The 20,132-nt window shown below is 42.4% G+C and overlaps 1 protein-coding gene and 1 pseudogene across 17 annotated transcripts in view; both read left to right on the plus strand.

The window, feature by feature from the left end:
* The window catches only part of LOC121532782 (protocadherin gamma-C5-like), a 211,211-nt gene that overhangs the window by 120,564 nt on the left and 70,515 nt on the right, over positions 1–20,132 (plus strand). The window contains exon 1 of one of the 17 annotated variants that reach the window (XM_045205107.1): positions 831–3,453. The exons of 13 other annotated variants lie outside the window; for them this stretch is intronic. In XM_045205107.1, coding sequence (XP_045061042.1) covers positions 1,015–3,453 — 2,439 coding nt within the window. In that variant the 5' untranslated portion in view covers positions 831–1,014. Of the gene's footprint in view, positions 1–830; positions 3,454–4,390; positions 6,969–7,750; positions 10,380–17,073; positions 19,643–20,132 lie in introns of those variants that run through there. 3 more of the 17 variants (XM_045205097.1, XM_045205116.1, XM_045205129.1) reach the window with 3 other exon arrangements.
* On the plus strand, positions 11,234–13,303 carry LOC123492661 (annotated as a pseudogene).

Genomic DNA, 20,132 nt, shown 5'->3' on the forward strand with positions numbered 1-20,132 from the left:
GTTCTATGTCTGCAGAATTTTTTTAATAACATGCTGGATGAATCAGACTCCACACTAGAGCAGAGTTTTTTGGAGTTGAGATAATGTAGCTGTCAGTGTCGGAGTTCATCTCTGCAATGTGTCCTCTGTACCCATTTTCAATTGTGCTCTGGTACTCCTTATTTTATTTATTTATTTATTTTTGGGGGGTGTGGCACGTGTATGCCTGATGAGTTGGTTGGAAATTATTTCGAAATGCTTAACGCCACAATAGTAAGGTTGTAGCGTTTTAAGGCCACTTCAGCACCACTCTGTGTGGACAGCGCCACATCTAGTGTACACCAAATGTATCCTCAGCTCTCTCACAGTGCATGCTATACCTTTTCCAGCTACTGTCTATATCGTTCAATAGTCACTATGTATCCATGTTTACCGTTAGTCATACACCAATCAAATAATTCTCAATACAGGTATTTTACTTTATTTTCCAGTAGTGGTTTGGACGGCTGTTCCATAGAAAGGTTTTACGCACGATGCAATCTAGGGCTGAGAGGATATAGTGGCATGTTTCAGATGATTAGGGTATGTTCTCTGTTGGACATATTTTAGTAATCAGAGATTGCATTTATTTAGATTGCAAGTACACATACCACAGTGGTTCTAATTGTGACATTGTGTAAATAAATTAGTGCTGGAAAGTGTTGAATAATTTCTACACAGTTCTATATTTTTACATATCATCAGGTGTTCATGTTTTGGACTCTAAGGGCCGCTGTTGATCAGTGAAATAATTTCTGTCCAGTGTTGTCTGTCAGTAGAATCCCCTCCCCTATCACTGGGTTCTACCAGACGAGAGGGAGAGACTGCCCTTCAAACGAGGTGGGGCGCGACAGAGAGACATTCCCTTCAATCCGTCAATCAGAAAACCACAGTGAAAATAGGCTAGATTGAAGCGAAGCATCGACTAGTATTTGTTCACCGTTTCTTAGGATACCCTATAAGGAATCCTCTTGTGGATTTTATTATTTGTTGGCTATGGCATCGGAAGGACCCCTTCAACCTAAATGCATAAGATGTCGTTTGTGCTGTGGATTGCGGTGGCAAGTACTGATTTTCCTCCTTTATTTCAGTCATATTGTCAGCGGCCAAATCCGGTATTCACTTCCAGAGGAGATGAAGAAAGGCTCTCTTATCGGTAACGTAGCTCAAGACCTAGGATTGGATTTGAAAAGGCTCCGAACGGGACGGGCCCGTATTGTGACAGGAGAAAGCATTCAGTACACACAGCTGAAGTCGGACAAAGGGATTCTAGTCGTGAGTGAGAGAATAGACCGAGAGCAGCTTTGTGGCGACGTGACACCGTGTAGCTTCAGCTTCGAAATCATTCTCGAAAATCCGATCGAACTGCATCGTGTTACAGTTGAAATTTTAGATGTAAACGACCATTCACCTGTTTTTAAGAATAATGATATCAAATTTGAAATCAGCGAATCCGCCATTTTAGGTTCTCGTTTCGTATTAGAGAGTGCTGAGGATCCCGATGTGGGAGTTAACGGTCTTCATGGTTATGTTTTAACTCCAAATGAGAATTTTATTCTGAAACAACATGCGAATCCTGATGGTAGCAAGTTTGCCGAAATGATTTTACAGAAACCGTTAGATAGAGAGGAGCATCCTCGTCTTTCTTTAAAGCTAATCGCTGTAGACGGTGGAAATCCGCAGAGGTCTGGCACAGTAAATATAGAGATCACTGTTCTGGATGTGAATGACAATGCTCCTGTGTTTAACCAGTCAGTGTACAGGGCTACTGTGATGGAGAACGCATTGAAAGGCACATATATCACAACCGTAAATGCCAGCGATGCAGACAGTGGCTCGAATGGAATGGTGACCTATTCTTTTTCAAATTTGAAAGGCAACTTGGCAGATATATTTTACATTGATGAGACAACTGGCAAGATATCTGTTGCTGGACAAATCGATTTTGAAAAAGACAAAAAATATGAAATTAGAGTTGAGGCCAAAGATCAAGGTGGTTTGACAGACCTCGGTAAAGTTGTCATAGAAATAGTTGACATAAATGACAACGCACCAGTTATAAACGTCATGTCTTTCTCCAGCCCTGTGTCTGAAGATGCCCCTCCTGGAACCACGATAGCCGTTATAAATGTTAAAGATGCTGATTCAGAAAGAAACGGACAGATTACTTGTTCTATAAATAATAACCTCCCGTTCAAAGTTCAATCGTCGTTAAGTAGTTATTACAACTTGATCTCAGATGTAGCTTTTGACAGAGAAACAACGCCAGAATACAACATAACCATAACAGCAACAGATTCTGGTTCGCCTCCCCTCTCTAGCGCCAGGATATTACACCTTAGAATCTCTGACGTAAATGACAATGCCCCATTGTTTCATCAGAGTTCATACTCTGCATACGTCACAGAGAATAACTCTCCTGGAATGTCTGTATATACTGTCAGCGCGCGGGACTCTGACTGGAACCAAAACGCTAGAATTTCGTACCTATTGGAGGACACGCAGATCAGTGGAACTCCAGTCTCTACTTATATATCCATTAACTCTGAAACCGGAGTTTTACATGCGGTGCGTTCTTTTGATTATGAACAAATTAATCAGCTTAAACTCGTGGTTAAGGCGCAAGACGGAGGCTCTCCTCCACTCAGTAGTAATGTTAGCGTAACTATCTTCATCCAAGATCAGAACGACAACGCGCCTCAGGTTCTGTACCCAGTCCAGACTAGCAGCTCTCTGGTGGCTGAAATGGTTCCTCGTTCAGCAGATGTGGGCTATCTTGTCACTAAAGTGGTGGCTGTTGATGTGGACTCTGGACAGAATGCCTGGCTCTCGTATAAACTGCAGAAAGCGACAGACAGGGCGCTGTTTGAAGTGGGTTTACAGAATGGAGAAATAAGAACTATACGCCAAGTCAATGATAAAGATGCTGTGAAACAAAGGCTCACTGTTGTAGTGGAGGACAACGGGCAGCCCTCTCGTTCAGCTACAGTCAATGTTAACGTGGCGGTGGCGGACAGCTTTCCTGAAGTGCTCTCGGAGTTCACTGACTTTACGCACGACAAGGAGTACAATGACAACCTGACTTTTTACTTAGTCTTGGCTTTGGCTGTAGTGTCATTTCTGTTCATCACATGTTTAGTGGTTATTATATCAGTGAAAATATACAGATGGAGACAGTCTCGCATCCTCTATCATTCCAATCTCCCGGTGATTCCGTATTATCCACCGCGTTACGCAGACACTTTGGGGACAGGAACTCTACAGCACGTGTACAATTACGAGGTGTGCAGGACGACTGACTCCAGAAAGAGTGACTGTAAGTTCTCCAGACCCTGTAGTCAGAACGTACTGATAATGGACCCCAGTTCTACAGGGACGATGCAGCGGATGCAGAGTGAAAAAATCATCTTGGATGAACCAGACTCACCAATAGAGGTGAGTTTATTGGAGCTTAAATTATATTGCTCAATGGGTTGAAACACTGCTCTTATTAATAAATAATTTGTTTTAATTTGTTGTTATAGTGCTTAAAGGTTTGTGTACTCATTATTTCTCTACTCAACAGCATAGTTAAATCAGCAGTTAAATATTTTTGTGGTTAGCTTTGGCTTTTATATTGTCAGCTGAGTTTTCAGATTGAGGTTTCGAGGTTAACATATTACGTTGTACTATAGTGGGAATTACTCCACGTTTTCCGGATTATTTTTGGCTTTTATAGTATGCCTGCTGAGTTGTTTTATCTTTAAGTGATACAATAGAAACAAGGTAGTGTTGAAACGACATTTCAGCACAACTGTGTGGACAGCGCCGCTTATGTCATGATAGCAGCAGAGTTCTGCTTCGCTCTTTCGTACTGCTCTCCCTTGTGCCAACCGTTGTGATTTGATAAAGTCACTATGGAGTTACTAAATAGTCACTTAACCAGTGTTAACTGCTTGTCATATGTCAAATATCGCTCAACATACTTTTGTTACTGTGTTGTTCAATAATGGGTTGGATTGCGGATCCATGGAAATGTTTTTACGTTTGTTCCAATTTGTGGCTGAGAGGACAGGGTGGCATGCTTTAGAATCATATTGTTGCTATTTGCCTTGCTCGTCATAGTATTACAGTGATTGAACGTTGAATTTATTTAGATCGCAACTAGCACAGTTTTCAACTAGCTATTTGCAATATGTTCGGAGGAAAGTAGTGCTGTGAGGTGATAAATCATTCCTACGTTTTTATCAATTCAAATATAATTTGGTGTTCATGTTTTGGACTCTAAGGGCCGCTGTTGATCAGTGAAATAATTTCTGTCCAGTGTTGTCAGTCAGTAGAGTCAACTCCCCTATCACTGCGCTCTATCAGAGGAGAGGGAGAGACTGCACTTCATTCGAGGCGTGGCGCGAGAGAGACACACTCGCTCAAACAGATACCTGAAGGAGACAGTTAAAATAACACTTCCACTATCAGTTTTCTCTTTGCTTGTCGTTTCTGAGGATTTTCTTGGATTTTATTATTTGTTGGCTATGGCATCTGAAGGATTCCTTCAACCGAAATGCCTAAAATGGCGTTTGTGTTTTGGACTGCGGTGGCAAGTACTGATTTTCCTCCTGTATTTCAGTCATATTGTGAGTGGCCAAATCCGCTATTCCATTGCAGAGGAGATGAAGAAAGGATCTCTTATAGGTAACGTAGCTCAAGACCTGGGATTGGATTTGAAAAGGCTCCGAGCGGGTCGGGCCCGTATCGTGACCGGAGAAAGCATTCAGTACACAGAGCTGAAAACAGACAAAGGGATTCTAGTCGTGAGTGAGAGAATAGACCGAGAGCAGCTTTGTGGTGACGTGACGCCGTGTAGTTTCAGCTTCGAAATCCTTCTAGAAAACCCTATGGAACTACGTCGTATTACTGTGGAGATTCTGGATATAAATGACCATGCCCCTGCTTTTCCAAAGAAAGATGTTCAATTTGAAATTAGCGAGTCTGCCACCTTGGGCTCGCGTTTTTCGTTGGCTAGTGCAGAAGATCCCGATGTAGGGCTCAACGCCCTACAGAATTATGATTTAACTCCCAATGATCATTTCATTCTAAAGCAACATACGAATCCGGACGGTAGTAAATATGCAGAGATGGTCCTCCAGAAACCGTTAGATAGAGAGGAACATCCTCGTATTTCTCTAAAGCTGATCGCTGTAGACGGTGGAAATCCGCAGAGGTCTGGCACAGTAAATATAGAGATCACTGTCCTAGATGTGAATGACAATGCGCCCGTGTTTAACCAGTCAGTGTACATGGCTACTGTGATGGAAAACGCACTGCAAGGCACATATATTACAACCGTAAATGCCAGTGATGCAGATAACGGATCAAACAGCGTCGTTGCTTATTCCTTCTCCAACCTCAAAAAACATTTAGCTGACATATTCAATATAGACGAAACAACAGGCACAATATCAGTTGCGGGGGAAATAGATTACGAGAAAGATAAGAAATACGAGGTTAGAGTTGAGGCTAAGGACCAGGGAGGTTTAACAGACACCAGTAAAGTTGTCATTGAAGTTATTGACATAAATGACAATGCACCAGTTATAAACGCCATGTCTTTCTCCAGCCCTGTATCTGAAGATGCTCCTCCTGGAACCACTATTGCTATTATAAATGTTAAAGACGCTGATTCAGAGAGAAACGGACAGATTACTTGCTCTATAAATACCAACCTCCCGTTTAAGATCCAATCTTCGTTAAGTAGTTATTATACTCTGATCTCAGATGGAGCTTTTGACAGAGAAACAACACCAGAATACAACATAACCATAACAGCGACAGATTCTGGTTTGCCTCCTCTCTCCAGCGCCAGGATATTACACCTTAGAATCTCTGACGTAAATGACAATGCCCCATTGTTTCATCAGAGTTCATACTCTGCTTACGTCACAGAGAATAACTCTCCTGGAATGTCCATATTTACTGTCAGTGCGCGGGACTCTGACTGGAATCAAAACGCTAGAATCTCGTACCTCTTGGAGGACACGCAGATCAGTGGAACTCCAGTCTCTACTTATATATCCATTAACTCTGAAACTGGAGTTTTACATGCGGTGCGTTCCTTTGATTATGAACAAATTAAACAGCTTAAACTCGTGGTTAAGGCACAAGACGGAGGCTCTCCTCCGCTCAGTAGCAATGTGACTGTCACCATCTTCATTCAAGACCAGAATGACAATGCGCCTCAGGTTCTGTACCCAGTCCAGACTAGCAGCTCTCTGGTGGCTGAAATGGTGCCTCGTTCAGCAGATGTGGGCTATCTTGTCACTAAAGTGGTGGCTGTTGATGTGGACTCTGGACAGAATGCCTGGCTCTCGTATAAACTGCAGAAAACGACAGACAGGGCGCTGTTTGAAGTGGGCTTACAGAATGGAGAAATAAGAACTATACGCCAAGTCAATGATAAAGATGCTGTGAAACAAAGGCTCACTGTTGTAGTGGAGGACAACGGGCAGCCCTCTCGTTCAGCTACAGTCAATGTTAACGTGGCGGTGGCGGACAGCTTCCCTGAAGTGCTCTCGGAGTTCACTGACTTAACGCACGAGAAGGAGTACAATGACAACATTACTTTTTACTTAGTCTTGGCTTTGGCTGTAGTCTCATTTCTGTTCATCACATGTTTAGTGGTTATTATATCAGTGAAAATATACAGATGGAGACAGTCTCGCATCCTCTATCATTCCAATCTCCCGGTTATTCCGTATTATCCACCGCGTTATGCAGACACTTTGGGGACAGGAACTCTACAGCACGTGTACAATTACGAGGTGTGCAGGACGACTGACTCCAGAAAGAGTGACTGTAAGTTCTCCAGACCCTGTAGTCAAAACGTACTGATAATGGACCCCAGTTCTACAGGGACGATTAAGCGAATGCAGAGTGAAAATAACATCCTGGATGAACCAGACTCCCCACTTGAGGTGAGTTTAGCTGATGTTTAATCATATACCTAATCTTGATGGGATACATCTCTAAAATGTGTACTTTAATTTGTATCTATGGTGAACTTCATAAGGGCAAGTCATCTTTTACTTTTTTTTTTAAAGCTTTGACATTTATAGGAAGCCTATGCCTGCTGAGTGGTAGAATCTTATTTGGAATGTAGGTGACGAAGTGCTACAATCGTAACGCTGCGGCGCTGCAATGCAATTTCTGCACCTCTCTGTGTGGACAGCGCCACTCCTGTCAGTCAGCAACAGAGGTTTGCTCCGCTCTCTCACAAAAAGTATCCATTGTTCAACTGCTGTGTATTGATGAAAAGTCTCTATAAAGTCTCAGCCTTGTGTAGACTACCCTACGGGAACGAAATAACTCTCTAGAAAGGTATTTGACAGTATTTTCAGACATGGTTTGGACGGCGGACACATGGCCATGTTTTTACGCACAATCCATTCTAGGGCTGAGAGGATAGGCCATTTTTTTAGTATCGTATGATTACTATTTTCCCTGCTGGTCATAATATTCTAGTAATTGAAGGGTGTATTTATTTAGATAGCACTTTGCATTTGATTTAATATATATCAGAAAAAAGGTATAGCTGTAAAGTGTTGCAATATTTCTGAACCGATTTATGTTCTCGTTTAATTTGGTGTTCATATCATGGACTCTGAGGGCCGCTGTTGATCAGTGAAATAATTTCTGTCCAGTGTTGTCAGTCAGTAGAGTCCCCTCCCCTATCACTGCGTTTTATCAGAGGAGAGGGAGAGACTGCACTTCATACGAGGTGGGGCGCGGAAGAGACACACTTGCTCTGGCACATGTATATTACAAATACAATAGAAGGGTTCAAATAGCCTGGATTAAGATAATACATCGTTTATTACTCCCCCCTTAACTCGTCGTTTGAGGATCTGGTATAAGGAATATTTTTTGTTGGATTTCTTGTCTTCTTGGATATGGCATCTGAAGGATTCCTTCAACCTATATGCTTAAGATGGCGTTTATGTGAACTGCGGTGGCAAGTATTTATTTTTCTCCTGTCTTTCAGTCATATTGTCAGTGGCCAAATCCGGTATTCTATTCCGGAGGAGATGAAGAAAGGTTCTCTTATCGGTAACGTAGCTCAAGACCTTGGGTTGGATTTGAAAAGGCTCCGTGCAGGCCGGGCCCGTATCGTAACCGGAGAAAGCATTCAGTACACAGAGCTGAAAACAGACAAAGGGATTCTAGTCGTGAGTGAGAGAATAGACCGAGAGCAGCTTTGTGGCGACGTCACACCGTGTAGCTTCAGCTTCGAAATCATTCTAGAACAACCGATGGAGCTACACCGCGTGACTGTAGAAATTATAGATGTAAATGACCATGCCCCTGCTTTTTCAAAGAGAGATATACAATTTGAAATTAGCGAGTCTGCTACCTTAGGCTCCCGTTTTACGTTGGCGAGTGCCGAGGATCCTGATGTAGGGTTCAACGCCCTGCAGAATTACGTCTTAACCACGAATGATAATTTTGTTCTAAAACAACACGCAAAACCGGACGGTAGTAAATATGCTGAGATGGTCCTCCAGAAACCGTTAGACAGAGAGGAACATCCTCGACTCTCTTTAAAGCTAATCGCTGTAGACGGTGGAAATCCACAGAGATCTGGCACAGTAAATATAGAGATCACTGTCCTAGATGCCAATGACAATGCTCCGGTGTTTAATCAGTCAGTGTACAGGGCTACTGTAATTGAAGACGCTTCAAAAGGGACCTATATCACAACAATAAATGCCAGCGATGCAGACAGTGGATCAAACGGTGTTGTTGCGTATTCCTTTTCCAACCTCAAAAAACATTTAGCTGACATCTTCAACATAGACGAAACAACAGGCACTATATCAGTTGCCGGGAGAATAGATTATGAGAAAGATAAGAAATTTGAAATCAGGGTAGAGGTGAAGGATCAAGGTGGTTTAACAGACTCAAGTGAAGTTGTAATTGAAGTTATTGATGTTAATGACAACGCACCAGTTATAAACGTCATGTCTTTCTCCAGCCCTGTGTCTGAAGATGCTCCTCCTGGCACCACTATTGCTATTATAAATGTTAAAGATGCTGATTCAGAGAGAAACGGGCAGATTACATGCTCTATAAATACTAACCTTCCGTTTAAAATTCTGTCGTCGTTAAGTAGTTATTATAATTTGATCTCAGATGTAGCTTTAGACAGAGAAACGACACCAGAATACAACATAACCATAACAGCGACAGATTCTGGTTCGCCTCCCCTCTCTAGCACCAGGACATTACACCTTAGAATATCTGACGTAAATGACAATGCCCCATTGTTTCATCAGCGCTCATACTCTGCTTACGTCACAGAGAATAACTCTCCTGGAATGTCCATATTTACTGTCAGCGCGCGGGACTCTGACTGGAATCAGAACGCGAGAATCTCGTACCTCTTGGAGGACACGCAGATCGGTGGAACTCCAGTCTCTACCTATATATCCATTAACTCTGAAACTGGAGTTTTACATGCGGTGAGTTCCTTTGATTATGAACAAATTAAAGAGTTTAAACTTGTGGTTAAGGCGCAAGACGGAGGCTCTCCTCCACTCAGTAGTAATGTTAGCGTAACCATCTTCATACAAGACAAGAATGACAATGCGCCTCAGGTTCTGTACCCAGTCCAGACTAGCAGCTCTCTGGTGGCTGAAATGGTGCCTCGTTCAGCAGATGTGGGCTATCTTGTCACTAAAGTAGTGGCTGTTGATGTGGACTCTGGACAGAATGCCTGGCTCTCCTATAAACTGCAGAAAGTGACAGACAGGGCGCTGTTTGAAGTGAGCTTACAGAATGGTGAAATAAGAACTATACGCCAAGTCAATGATAAAGATGCTGTGAAACAAAGGCTCACTGTTGTAGTGGAGGACAACGGGCAGCCCTCTCGTTCAGCTACAGTCAATGTTAACGTGGCGGTGGCGGACAGCTTCCCTGAAGTGCTCTCGGAGTTCACTGACTTTACGCACGACAAGGAGTACAATGACAACATGACTTTTTACTTAGTCTTGGCTTTGGCTGTAGTCTCATTTCTGTTCATCACATGTTTAGTGGTTATTATATCAGTGAAAATATACAGATGGAGACAGTCTCGCATCCTCTATCATTCCAATCTCCCGGTGATTCCGTATTATCCACCGCGTTACGCAGACACTTTGGGGACAGGAACTCTACAGCACGTGTACAATTACGAGGTGTGCAGGACGACTGACTCCAGAAAGAGTGACTGTAAATTCGTCAGACCCTGTAGTCAGAACGTACTGATAATGGACCCCAGTTCTACAGGGACGATGCAGCGGATGCAGAGTGAAAAGAGCATCTTGGATGAACCAGACTCCCCACTAGAGGTGAGTTTATTGGCCTTTAAATAATGTAGCTCATTTTGTAGGAGTATATCTTTACAATAGGCTTTTTTTTCTCAACTATTTTCCGCTGGTGCCTTACTCTTTTTATCTGTATCTCAGAAGTTGGGTTGCTCTCTTTTCGCAATTTTATAGCGGTAATTCAAGGATTATGTATTGTTTTAGTAACCTATAAAAAAGGTTTAGGTTCTGTGCTGCGCTTTTTAAAAATGTAGCCTATTTCGAGCTGAGCATTAGTGGTTATGATATATTTGTAACTGTAGTGATGCAATTTTGCTTCAGCACCACCCTGTGTGGACAGCGACACTTCTGTCTCCATAGCAGCAGAGGGCTGCTTCTCTCTCAGACTTTTATTATCCCTTGTTCGTACCTCTGTCTATTGAATGTCGCTTTAGATTTGAGCCTTTACGAGGCATATTACTGTCAACATGCATTTGTATTGGTTTGTAATGTTGAGTAATGGTTTGGACGGCTGTTCCATGGACTTATTTTTATGTACAATCCAATCTGAGGTTGATGGGATAGTGGCATTCTTTATTAGGCTATAATATTGTCATTTTTTTATTTGTTGGTCATATAAATGTAGTGATGAACGTTCATTTATTTAGATTGCAGAAAGTGAAGTGTTTAGTGATTTGTATGTAGATCCGTTTGGAAAGGGAATATTGCTGTGTTGTGTTAAATTATTTCTGAACGGTTTTAGATGTTCAAGTGTTTTATGATATTCATGTTTTGGACTCTGAGGGCCGCTGTTGATCAGTGAAATAATTTCTGTCCAGTGTTGTCAGCCAGTAGAGACTCCCCTATCACTGCGCTCTACCAGAGGAGAGGGAGAGACTCTCTGCGCTTGATACTAGGCGCGGCGAGACAGAAAAACACTTGCACTGATCAGTATATAAGAAAGAGAAAGAGAAAATAGGCTAGATTAAAGCGAAACGTCGACTGGTATTTCCTCACCGTTTCTCTCAATCCAGTATAAGGAATATTCATGTTGGATGTATTATTCCTTGGCTATGGCATTTGAAGGATTCCTTCAACCTAAATGCGTAAAATGGCGTTTGTGTTGTGGACTGCGATGGCAAGTACTGATTTTTCTTCTGTATTTCAGTCATATTGTCAGTGGTCAAATCCGGTATTCCATACCTGAAGAGACGAAGAAAGGCTATTGTATCGGTAACGTAGCTCAAGACCTGGGGTTAGATGTGAAAAGGCTCCGAGCAGGCCGGGCCCGTATCGTGACCGGAGAAAGCATTCAGTACACAGAGCTGAAGACAGACAAAGGGATTCTAGTCGTGAGTGAGAGAATAGACAAAGAGCGGCTTTGTGGCGACGTCACACCGTGTAGCATTAGCTTTGAAATCATTTTAGAAAATCCAATTGAATTACATCGTGTTGCAGTGGAAATGTTGGATGTTAACGACCATTCCCCTCTCTTCAAGAACAATCACAGTAAATTTGAAATCAGCGAATCCGTCGCTCTTGGATCTTGTTTTGTATTAGAGAGTGCGGAGGATCCGGATGTGTGAGTTAACGGTCTACAGGTTTATGTCTTCACTCCTAATGATAATTTTGTTTTGAAACAGCATTCTAACGCAGACGGTAGTAAATATACAGAAAGGATTTTACAAAAAACGTTAGACAGAGAGGAGCATCCTCGTCTCTCTCTAAAGCTGATCGCTGTAGACGGTGGAAATCCACAGAGAACTGGCACCGTAAATATAGAAATCACTGTCCTCGATGCTAATGACAATGCTCCTGTGTTTAACCAGTCATTGTACAGGGCTACTGTGATGGAGAACGCATTGAAAGGCACATATATCACAACCGTAAATGCCAGCGATGCAGACAGTGGCTCGAATGGAAAGGGGACCTATTCTTTTTCAAATTTGAAAGGCAACTTGGCTGATTTATTTGACATTGATGAGACAACTGGCAAGATATCTGTTGCTGGACAGATAGACTTTGAAAAAGACAAGAAATATGACATTAGAGTTGAGGCTAAAGACCAAGGTGGTTTGACAGATATTGGTAAAGTTGTCATAGATATAGTTGACATAAATGACAACGCACCTGTTATAAACATCATGTCTTTCTCCAGCCCTGTGTCTGAAGATGCTCCTCCTGGAACCACGATAGCCATTATAAATGTTAAAGATGCAGATTCAGAGAGAAACGGACAGGTTAGCTGTTCAGTAGACAAAAAACTCCCATTTCAGATCAAATCCTCATTGACAAATTATTATAATTTGATCACTGACTCTGGTTTTGATCGAGAAAAGATGGCTGAATACAATATAACCATAATAGCGACAGATTCTGGTTCGCCTCCTCTCTCTAGCGTTAGAACAATACACCTTAGAATCTCAGACGTCAACGACAATGCCCCATTGTTCGATAAAGACACCTACTCTGCTTACGTTACAGAGAATAACTCTCCTGCAATGTACATATTTACTGTCAGTGCGCGGGACTCTGACTGGAATCAAAACGATAGAATCTCGTACCTCTTGGAGGACACGCAGATCAGTGGAACTCCAGTCTCTACTTATATGTCCATTAACTCTGAAACTGGAGTTTTATATGCGGTGGGTTCCTTTGATTATGAACAAATTAAACAGCTTAAACTCGTGGTTAAGGCGCAAGATGGAGGCTCTCCTCCCCTCAGTAGCAGTGTGACTGTCACCATCTTCATCCAAGACCGGAACGACAACACGCCTCAGGTTCTGTACCCAGTCCAGACTAGCAGCTCTCTGGTGGCTGAAATGGTGCCTCGTTCAGCAGATGTGGGCTATCTTGTCACTAAAGTGGTGGCTGTTGATGTGGACTCTGGACAGAATGCCTGGCTCTCGTATAAACTGCAGAAAGCGACAGACAGGGCGCTGTTTGAAGTGGACTTACAAAATGGAGAAATAAGAACTAAATCAAATCAAATCAAATTGTATTGGTCACATGCGCCGAATACAACAGGTGCAGACATTACAGTGAAATGCTTACTTACAGCCCTTAACCAACAGTGCATTTATTTTAAACAAAAAAAGTAAAAATAAAACAACAACAAAAAAAGTGTTGAGAAAAAAAGTAAAATAAAGTGACAGTAGGGAGGCTATATATACAGGGGGGTACCGTTGCAGAGTCAATGTGCGGGGGCACCGGCTAGTTGAGGTAGTTGAGGTAATATGTACATGTGGGTAGAGTTAAAGTGACTATGCATAAATACTTAACAGAGTAGCAGCAGCGTAAAAAGGATGGGGTGGGGGGCAGTGCAAATAGTCCGGGTAGCCATGATTAGCTGTTCAGGAGTCTTATGGCTTGGGGGTAGAAGCTGTTGAGAAGTCTTTTGGACCTAGACTTGGCACTCCGGTACCGCTTGCCGTGCGTTAGCAGAGAGAACAGTCTATGACTAGGGTGGCTGGAGTCTTTGACAATTTGGAGGGCCTTCCTCTGACACCGCCTGGTATAGAGGTCCTGGATGGCAGGAAGCTTTGCCCCAGTGATGTACTGGGCCGTACGCACTACCCTCTGTAGTGCCTTGCAGTCGGAGGCCAATCAGTTGCCATACCAGGCGGTGATGCAACCAGTCAGGATGCTCTCGATGGTGCAGCTGTAGAATTTTTTGAGGATCTGAGGACCCATGCCAAATATTTTTAGTCTCCTGAGGGGGAATAGGCTTTGTCGTGCCCTCTTCACGACTGTCTTGGTGTGTTTGGACCATGATAGTTCGTTGGTGATGTGGACACCAAGGAACCTGAAGCTCTCAACCTGTTCCACTACAGCCCCGTCGATGAGAATGGGGGCGTGCTCAGTCCTCTTTCTATACGCCAAGTCACTGATAAAGATGCTGTGAAACAAAGGCTCACTGTTGTAGTGGAGGACAACGGGCAGCCCTCTCGTTCAGCTACAGTCAATGTTAACGTGGCGGTGGCTGACAGCTTCCCTGAAGTGCTCTCGGAGTTCACTGACTTTACGCACGACAAAGAGTACAATGACAACCTGACTTTTTAATTAGTCTTGGCTTTGGCTGTAGTCTCATTTCTGTTCATCACATGTTTAGTGGTTATTATATCAGTGAAAATATACAGATGGAGACAGTCTCGCATCCTCTATCATTCCAATCTCCTGGTTATTCCGTATTATCCACCGCGTTACGCAGACACTTTGGGGACAGGAACTCTACAGCACGTGTACAATTACGAGGTGTGCAGGACGACGGACTCCAGAAAGAGTGACTGTAAGTACACCAGACCCTGTAGTCAGAACGTACTGATAATGAACCCCAGTTCTACAGGGACGATGCAGCGGATGCAGAGTGAAAAGAGCATCTTGGATGAACCAGACTCCCCAGTAGAGGTCTGTTATATTTGAATCATAATTTTTTCTCAAAAACAATATTTCTCAACTGTATTTCTAAATGCATCATGCGCTTTAACTGTTTGAAATCGACTATGTATACCAGGGAACTTTCCATGGTCAGAAATACAATTTTTTCTAATAATTTGTAGGTATTTCAGCACCACTGTAATGGATAGCGCTGCTTTGTTGGTTGCAGCAAAGAGGGTGTATTTTAATTAACCATGTACCATAGTCAAATTTGAATTGTTCTGCATATGTCCTAACAGTAGTAAAAATGAGGCAAACGTTTTCTCTAATAGTAATATGATTCATAATCCTCAGTCCCTTAAGAACGTTTTCATACCCCTTGACTTATTCCACATTTTGTTGTGCTACAGCCTGAATTCTAAATGGATTGAATTGTTGTTGTTTTATCTCACCCATCTACACAATACCCCATAATGACAAAGTGAAAACATGTTTTTAGAAATGTTTGCAAATGTATTGAAAATGAAATACAGAAATGTCTAATGTACATAAACATTCACACCCCTGAGCCATTACATGTTAGAATCACCTTTGGCAGTGATCACCGCTGTGAGTCTTTCTGGGTAAGTCCCTAAGAACATTGCACACCTGGATTGTATAATATTTGTAAATTATTATTTAAAAAAAAGATTCAAGTGATGTGAAGTTGGTTGTTGATCATTGCTAGACAAGCATTTTCAAGTCTTGCCATAGCTTTTCAAGCCGATTTAAGTCAAAACTGTAACTAGGCCACTCAGGATCATTCAATGTCGTCTTGGTAAGCAACTCCAGTGTATATTTGGCCTTGTGTTTTAGGTTATTGTCCTACTGAAAGGTGAATTTATCTCCCAGTGTCTTTTGGAAAGCAGACTGAACCAGTTTTTCCTCTAGGATGTTGGCTGTGCTTTGTTCTATTCCGTTTATTTTTATCCTAAAAAACTCCCTAGTCCTTGCCAATGACAAGCATACCCATAACATGATGCAGCCATCACCATGCTTGAAAATAGGAAGAGTGGTACTCAGTGATGTGTTGTGTTGGATTTGCCCCAAACATAACGCTTTGTATTCAGTACATGAAGTTAATTTCTTTGCCACATTTTCTGCAGTTTTACATTAGTGCCTTATTGCAAACAGGATGCATGTTTTCGAATATGTTTTTTTCTGTACAGGCTTCCTTCTTTTCACTCTGTAATTTAGGTTAGTGTTGTGGAGTAACTACAATGTTGGTGATCCATCTCAGTTTTCTCTTATCACAGTCATTAAACTCTGTAATTTTTTTAAAGTCACCATTGGCCTCATTGTGAAATCCCTGAGCGGTTTCCTTCCTCTCCGGCAACTGAGTTAAGAAGGACGGCTGTCTCTTTGTATTGACTGGGTGTATTGATACACCAGTCAAAGTGTAATTAATAACATCACCATTCTCAAAGGGGTATTCATTGTCTGTTTTTTTTTCTACCCATCTACCAATAGGTCCCCTTCTTTGCGAGGCATTGGAAAACCTCCCTGGTCTTTGTGGTTGAATCTGTGTTTGAAATTCACTGCTCGACAAAGGGACCTTACAGATGATTGTATGTGTGGAGTACAGAGATGAGGTAGTCATCATGTTTTACATTAGTCCTTCACACATTGGCCTAGATGTTTTGATACAGGCTGCATAAATTAAGCGAAGCCGGTTCAGAAGGGAAACCCAAGTGCTGGCATCAGCTCATCGCATCAACTGAGATTTCACCAAGCGGATTCACACTCTACTTACATGGCAGTCTTTTTAAGTTGACCAGTTCTGCACACGTATCTTCGATGCTGGATGGCGCAAACTATGCGCTGGTGTCTCTTGCTGCCACTGCTGTTGCTGCTGTAACTATCTGTTATTCGCTATGCTTGGTGTTTACTGTTTTCCCACCACCACCCCAGCCTCCACCTGTTTGGCTCTGTTTTTGTTCAGTGGGGAGATTGGTATTGCATACCGTGCTCATTACCTGTAGTTATTTTATCATAATTATTTGACGCTTTTCTCTGGCAGTGAGCTACCCTGAGAGAGCAGAGCCTATCGCCAAGACCTATTATATTTGTTGTCTTTTCTAGTAAAAATACGTGGTGTTTCCTTTCTGAACTGTGTTGGGTAAAGCACGATAGGTCTGTTCTTGAAGACTCAAACCTTCCCAAATATATTGTAAGGTGTTTCTTTTCTAAGTATATCTGTCGTTCAGTAGATTGAACTCAGAGGGACGCTGTTGGTCAGTGTGCTGCAGTTTTAAAGCAGATTTGCAGCAGAACCTCCCCCATCATCTCGATATAATAGAGAGAGAAAGAGCCCGCAGACAGAGCGCACAGTCCGCGTTACAGAGAACACTAAGCACGGAGCTGAGATTCTTTTGTTCCAGAATTCCCGATTTTAAGTATTTTACCTTTGATGTTTTGAACAGGAAACTAATGGAATATTCCTGAGTTCTTTACGGATTATAACGTACTTGTTGTTACGTGGTGAAGGAAACATGTCGGACAGAACAATGAAACGGCAAGTACTGTTGTTTACCTCGGTCCTCTTTCTCAGTTCAGTGCACGGGCAGGCCAGTTACTCCATTCCTGAGGAAATGGCGAAAGGCTCTTTAGTCGGTAACATAGCGCAGGATTTGGGGTTAGATATCAAAAGACTGAAATCTGGCAACGCTCGCATACATGTTGGGAACAGTGCAGAATACATCGAGCTGAATAAAGAAAGGGGAGTTATCCTTGTCAAAGAGAGAATAGACCGTGAAGCGTTGTGCAGACAGACGACGCCTTGCGCATTGCATTTTCAGATCATTATGGAGAACCCAATAGAATTTTATCGCGTTACGGTTGAGATAACCGATATCAATGATAATGCTCCAGTTTTTCAAATGCAGGATATGAAATTTGAGATAAGTGAGTCAGCTATCACGGGGGCAAAATTCGTCTTGGAGAGAGCTTTTGATTCTGATATCGGATTAAATGGACTCCAAACCTATTCGCTTAATCCAACTGATAATTTCGTTTTAAAACTACAAGGTCAGGCTGATGGAATTAAAAAGGTAGAGATGGTTTTACAGAAGCCTTTAGATCGAGAGAAACAGGATCAGATATCTTTATTGTTAACTGCCCTCGATGGAGGACAGCCTCAGATGTCTGGGACAGTGCAGATTCACGTCACTGTGCTAGATGCTAACGACAATGCTCCGGTTTTTACACAGGCAATATATAAGGTCAGTTTAATCGAAAACTCGAAGAGCGGCACTTTGTTAACTACAGTTAGTGCCACTGATATAGATCATGGATCTTATGGTTTAGTCACATATTATATATCAAGCAGCACAATTGGTATTTTGGATCTATTTGAAATAGATGAGAGAAATGGCGAAGTGCGTTTGATAAATGAGGTCGACTATGAAACCGCAAAACATTTTCAAATAGACGTAAAAGCTAAAGATCAAGGGGGTCTTACAGATTCCAGTAAACTGATAGTCGACATTATCGACGTTAACGACAATAAACCATTGATTGATTTGATGTCAACTTCAAAATCAATACCAGAAAATTCCCCTTCTCAGACAGTAATAGCTGTAATGAGTGTCCACGACCCAGACTCTGATAATAACGGAGTGGTGAATTGTGTTTTAACTCAAAATATTCCCTTTATCATTACATCTACATCTAATGGCTTCTATAGTCTAGTAACAGACAGTGACTTAGACCGAGAGAGAGCCTCTGAATATAACATCAGTGTGACGTGCTCTGATGAGGGAGTGCGCTCGCTCTCCAGCAGCGTCACTCTCACCTTACAGATATCCGATGTGAATGACAACGCGCCTGTCTTTGAGAGGAGCTCATATGAGGCCTACATTATAGAAAACAACACACCGGGCCTCTCTATATTCACAGTGAAAGCCAGAGACGCTGACTGGAACCAGAATGCCCGTGTTTCGTACATACTAGAGGACACCTCGGTTAACGGAGTACCAGTGTCCTCATATGTGTCCGTTAGTGCTGATAGTGGAGTCATCCATGCAGTGCGCTCTTTTGACTACGAGAAGATCAAGGATTTCCAGTTCCGCGTCAAAGCACAGGATGGAGGCTCTCCTCCACTCAGTAGCAATGTAACTGTGAAAATAATGGTCCAGGACCAGAACGACAACGCGCCTCAAGTTCTGTACCCAGTCCAGACTAGCAGCTCTCTGGTGGCTGAAATGGTGCCTCGTTCAGCAGATGTGGGCTATCTTGTCACTAAAGTGGTGGCTGTTGATGTGGACTCTGGACAGAATGCCTGGCTCTTGTATAAACTGCAGAAAGCGACAGACAGGGCGCTGTTTGAAGTGGGCTTACAGAATGGAGAAATAAGAACTATACGCCAAGTCACTGATAAAGATGCTGTGAAACAAAGGCTCACTGTTGTAGTGGAGGACAACGGGCAGCCCTCTCGTTCAGCTACAGTCAATGTTAACGTGGCGGTGGCGGACAGCTTCCCTGAAGTGCTCTCGGAGTTCACTGACTTTACGCACGACAAGGAGTACAATGACAACCTGACTTTTTACTTAGTCTTGGCTTTGGCTGTAGTCTCATTACTGTTCATCACATGTTTAGTGGTTATTATATCAGTGAAAATATACAGATGGAGACAGTCTCGCATCCTCTATCATTCCAATCTCCCGGTTATTCCGTATTATCCACCGCGTTATGCAGACACTTTGGGGACAGGAACTCTACAGCACGTGTACAATTACGAGGTGTGCAGGACGACTGACTCCAGAAAGAGTGACTGTACGTTCGCCAGACCCTGTAGTCAGAACGTATTGATAATGGACTCAAGTTCTACAGGGACGACGCAGCGGATGCAGAGTGAAAAAAACATACTGGATGAACCAGACTCGACATTAGAGGTCTGTGATATTTTAATCTTATTTTTGTTCTCCTAAAATGTTATCTATTACCATGTATATGTTTAATATGCATCGTTCAAGTTTAGCCTACCTCTCTGTGAGAACAGCTCTTCAGTCTATTCTTATTGTACTTTAAGCATCACGGCCATGGACAGCGCGCTTTGCACTGTATAGTGTGAATGTAATTGTAGCTGTGTATGGTCGTGAATGGTTAAGATGATACCCTCCTCATGATGATCAAGCTTGACAATGGATTGTGTGGATTTTATGCACATTTATTCCATTAATTTCTTTTTTTTTTGCTTGCAGTAAGTTGCCTTCTGTCACTGTTAGCCTGTAGTGTAATGCAAGGTTTAGGCCTTCTCCAGACATTCCTTGTCCACAACTACCTGGCATCATTGTTTATATTTTGCGTACATACATTGAACTAGATTATTTATTGATATAGTATACGGTTACTTAATATTCATTATTTTCTCCAGTGTATCGA

The sequence above is a fragment of the Coregonus clupeaformis genome, chromosome 2, assembly GCF_020615455.1.
Source record: "Coregonus clupeaformis isolate EN_2021a chromosome 2, ASM2061545v1, whole genome shotgun sequence".
In the NCBI taxonomy this organism is placed as follows: Eukaryota; Metazoa; Chordata; class Actinopteri; order Salmoniformes; family Salmonidae; genus Coregonus; species Coregonus clupeaformis.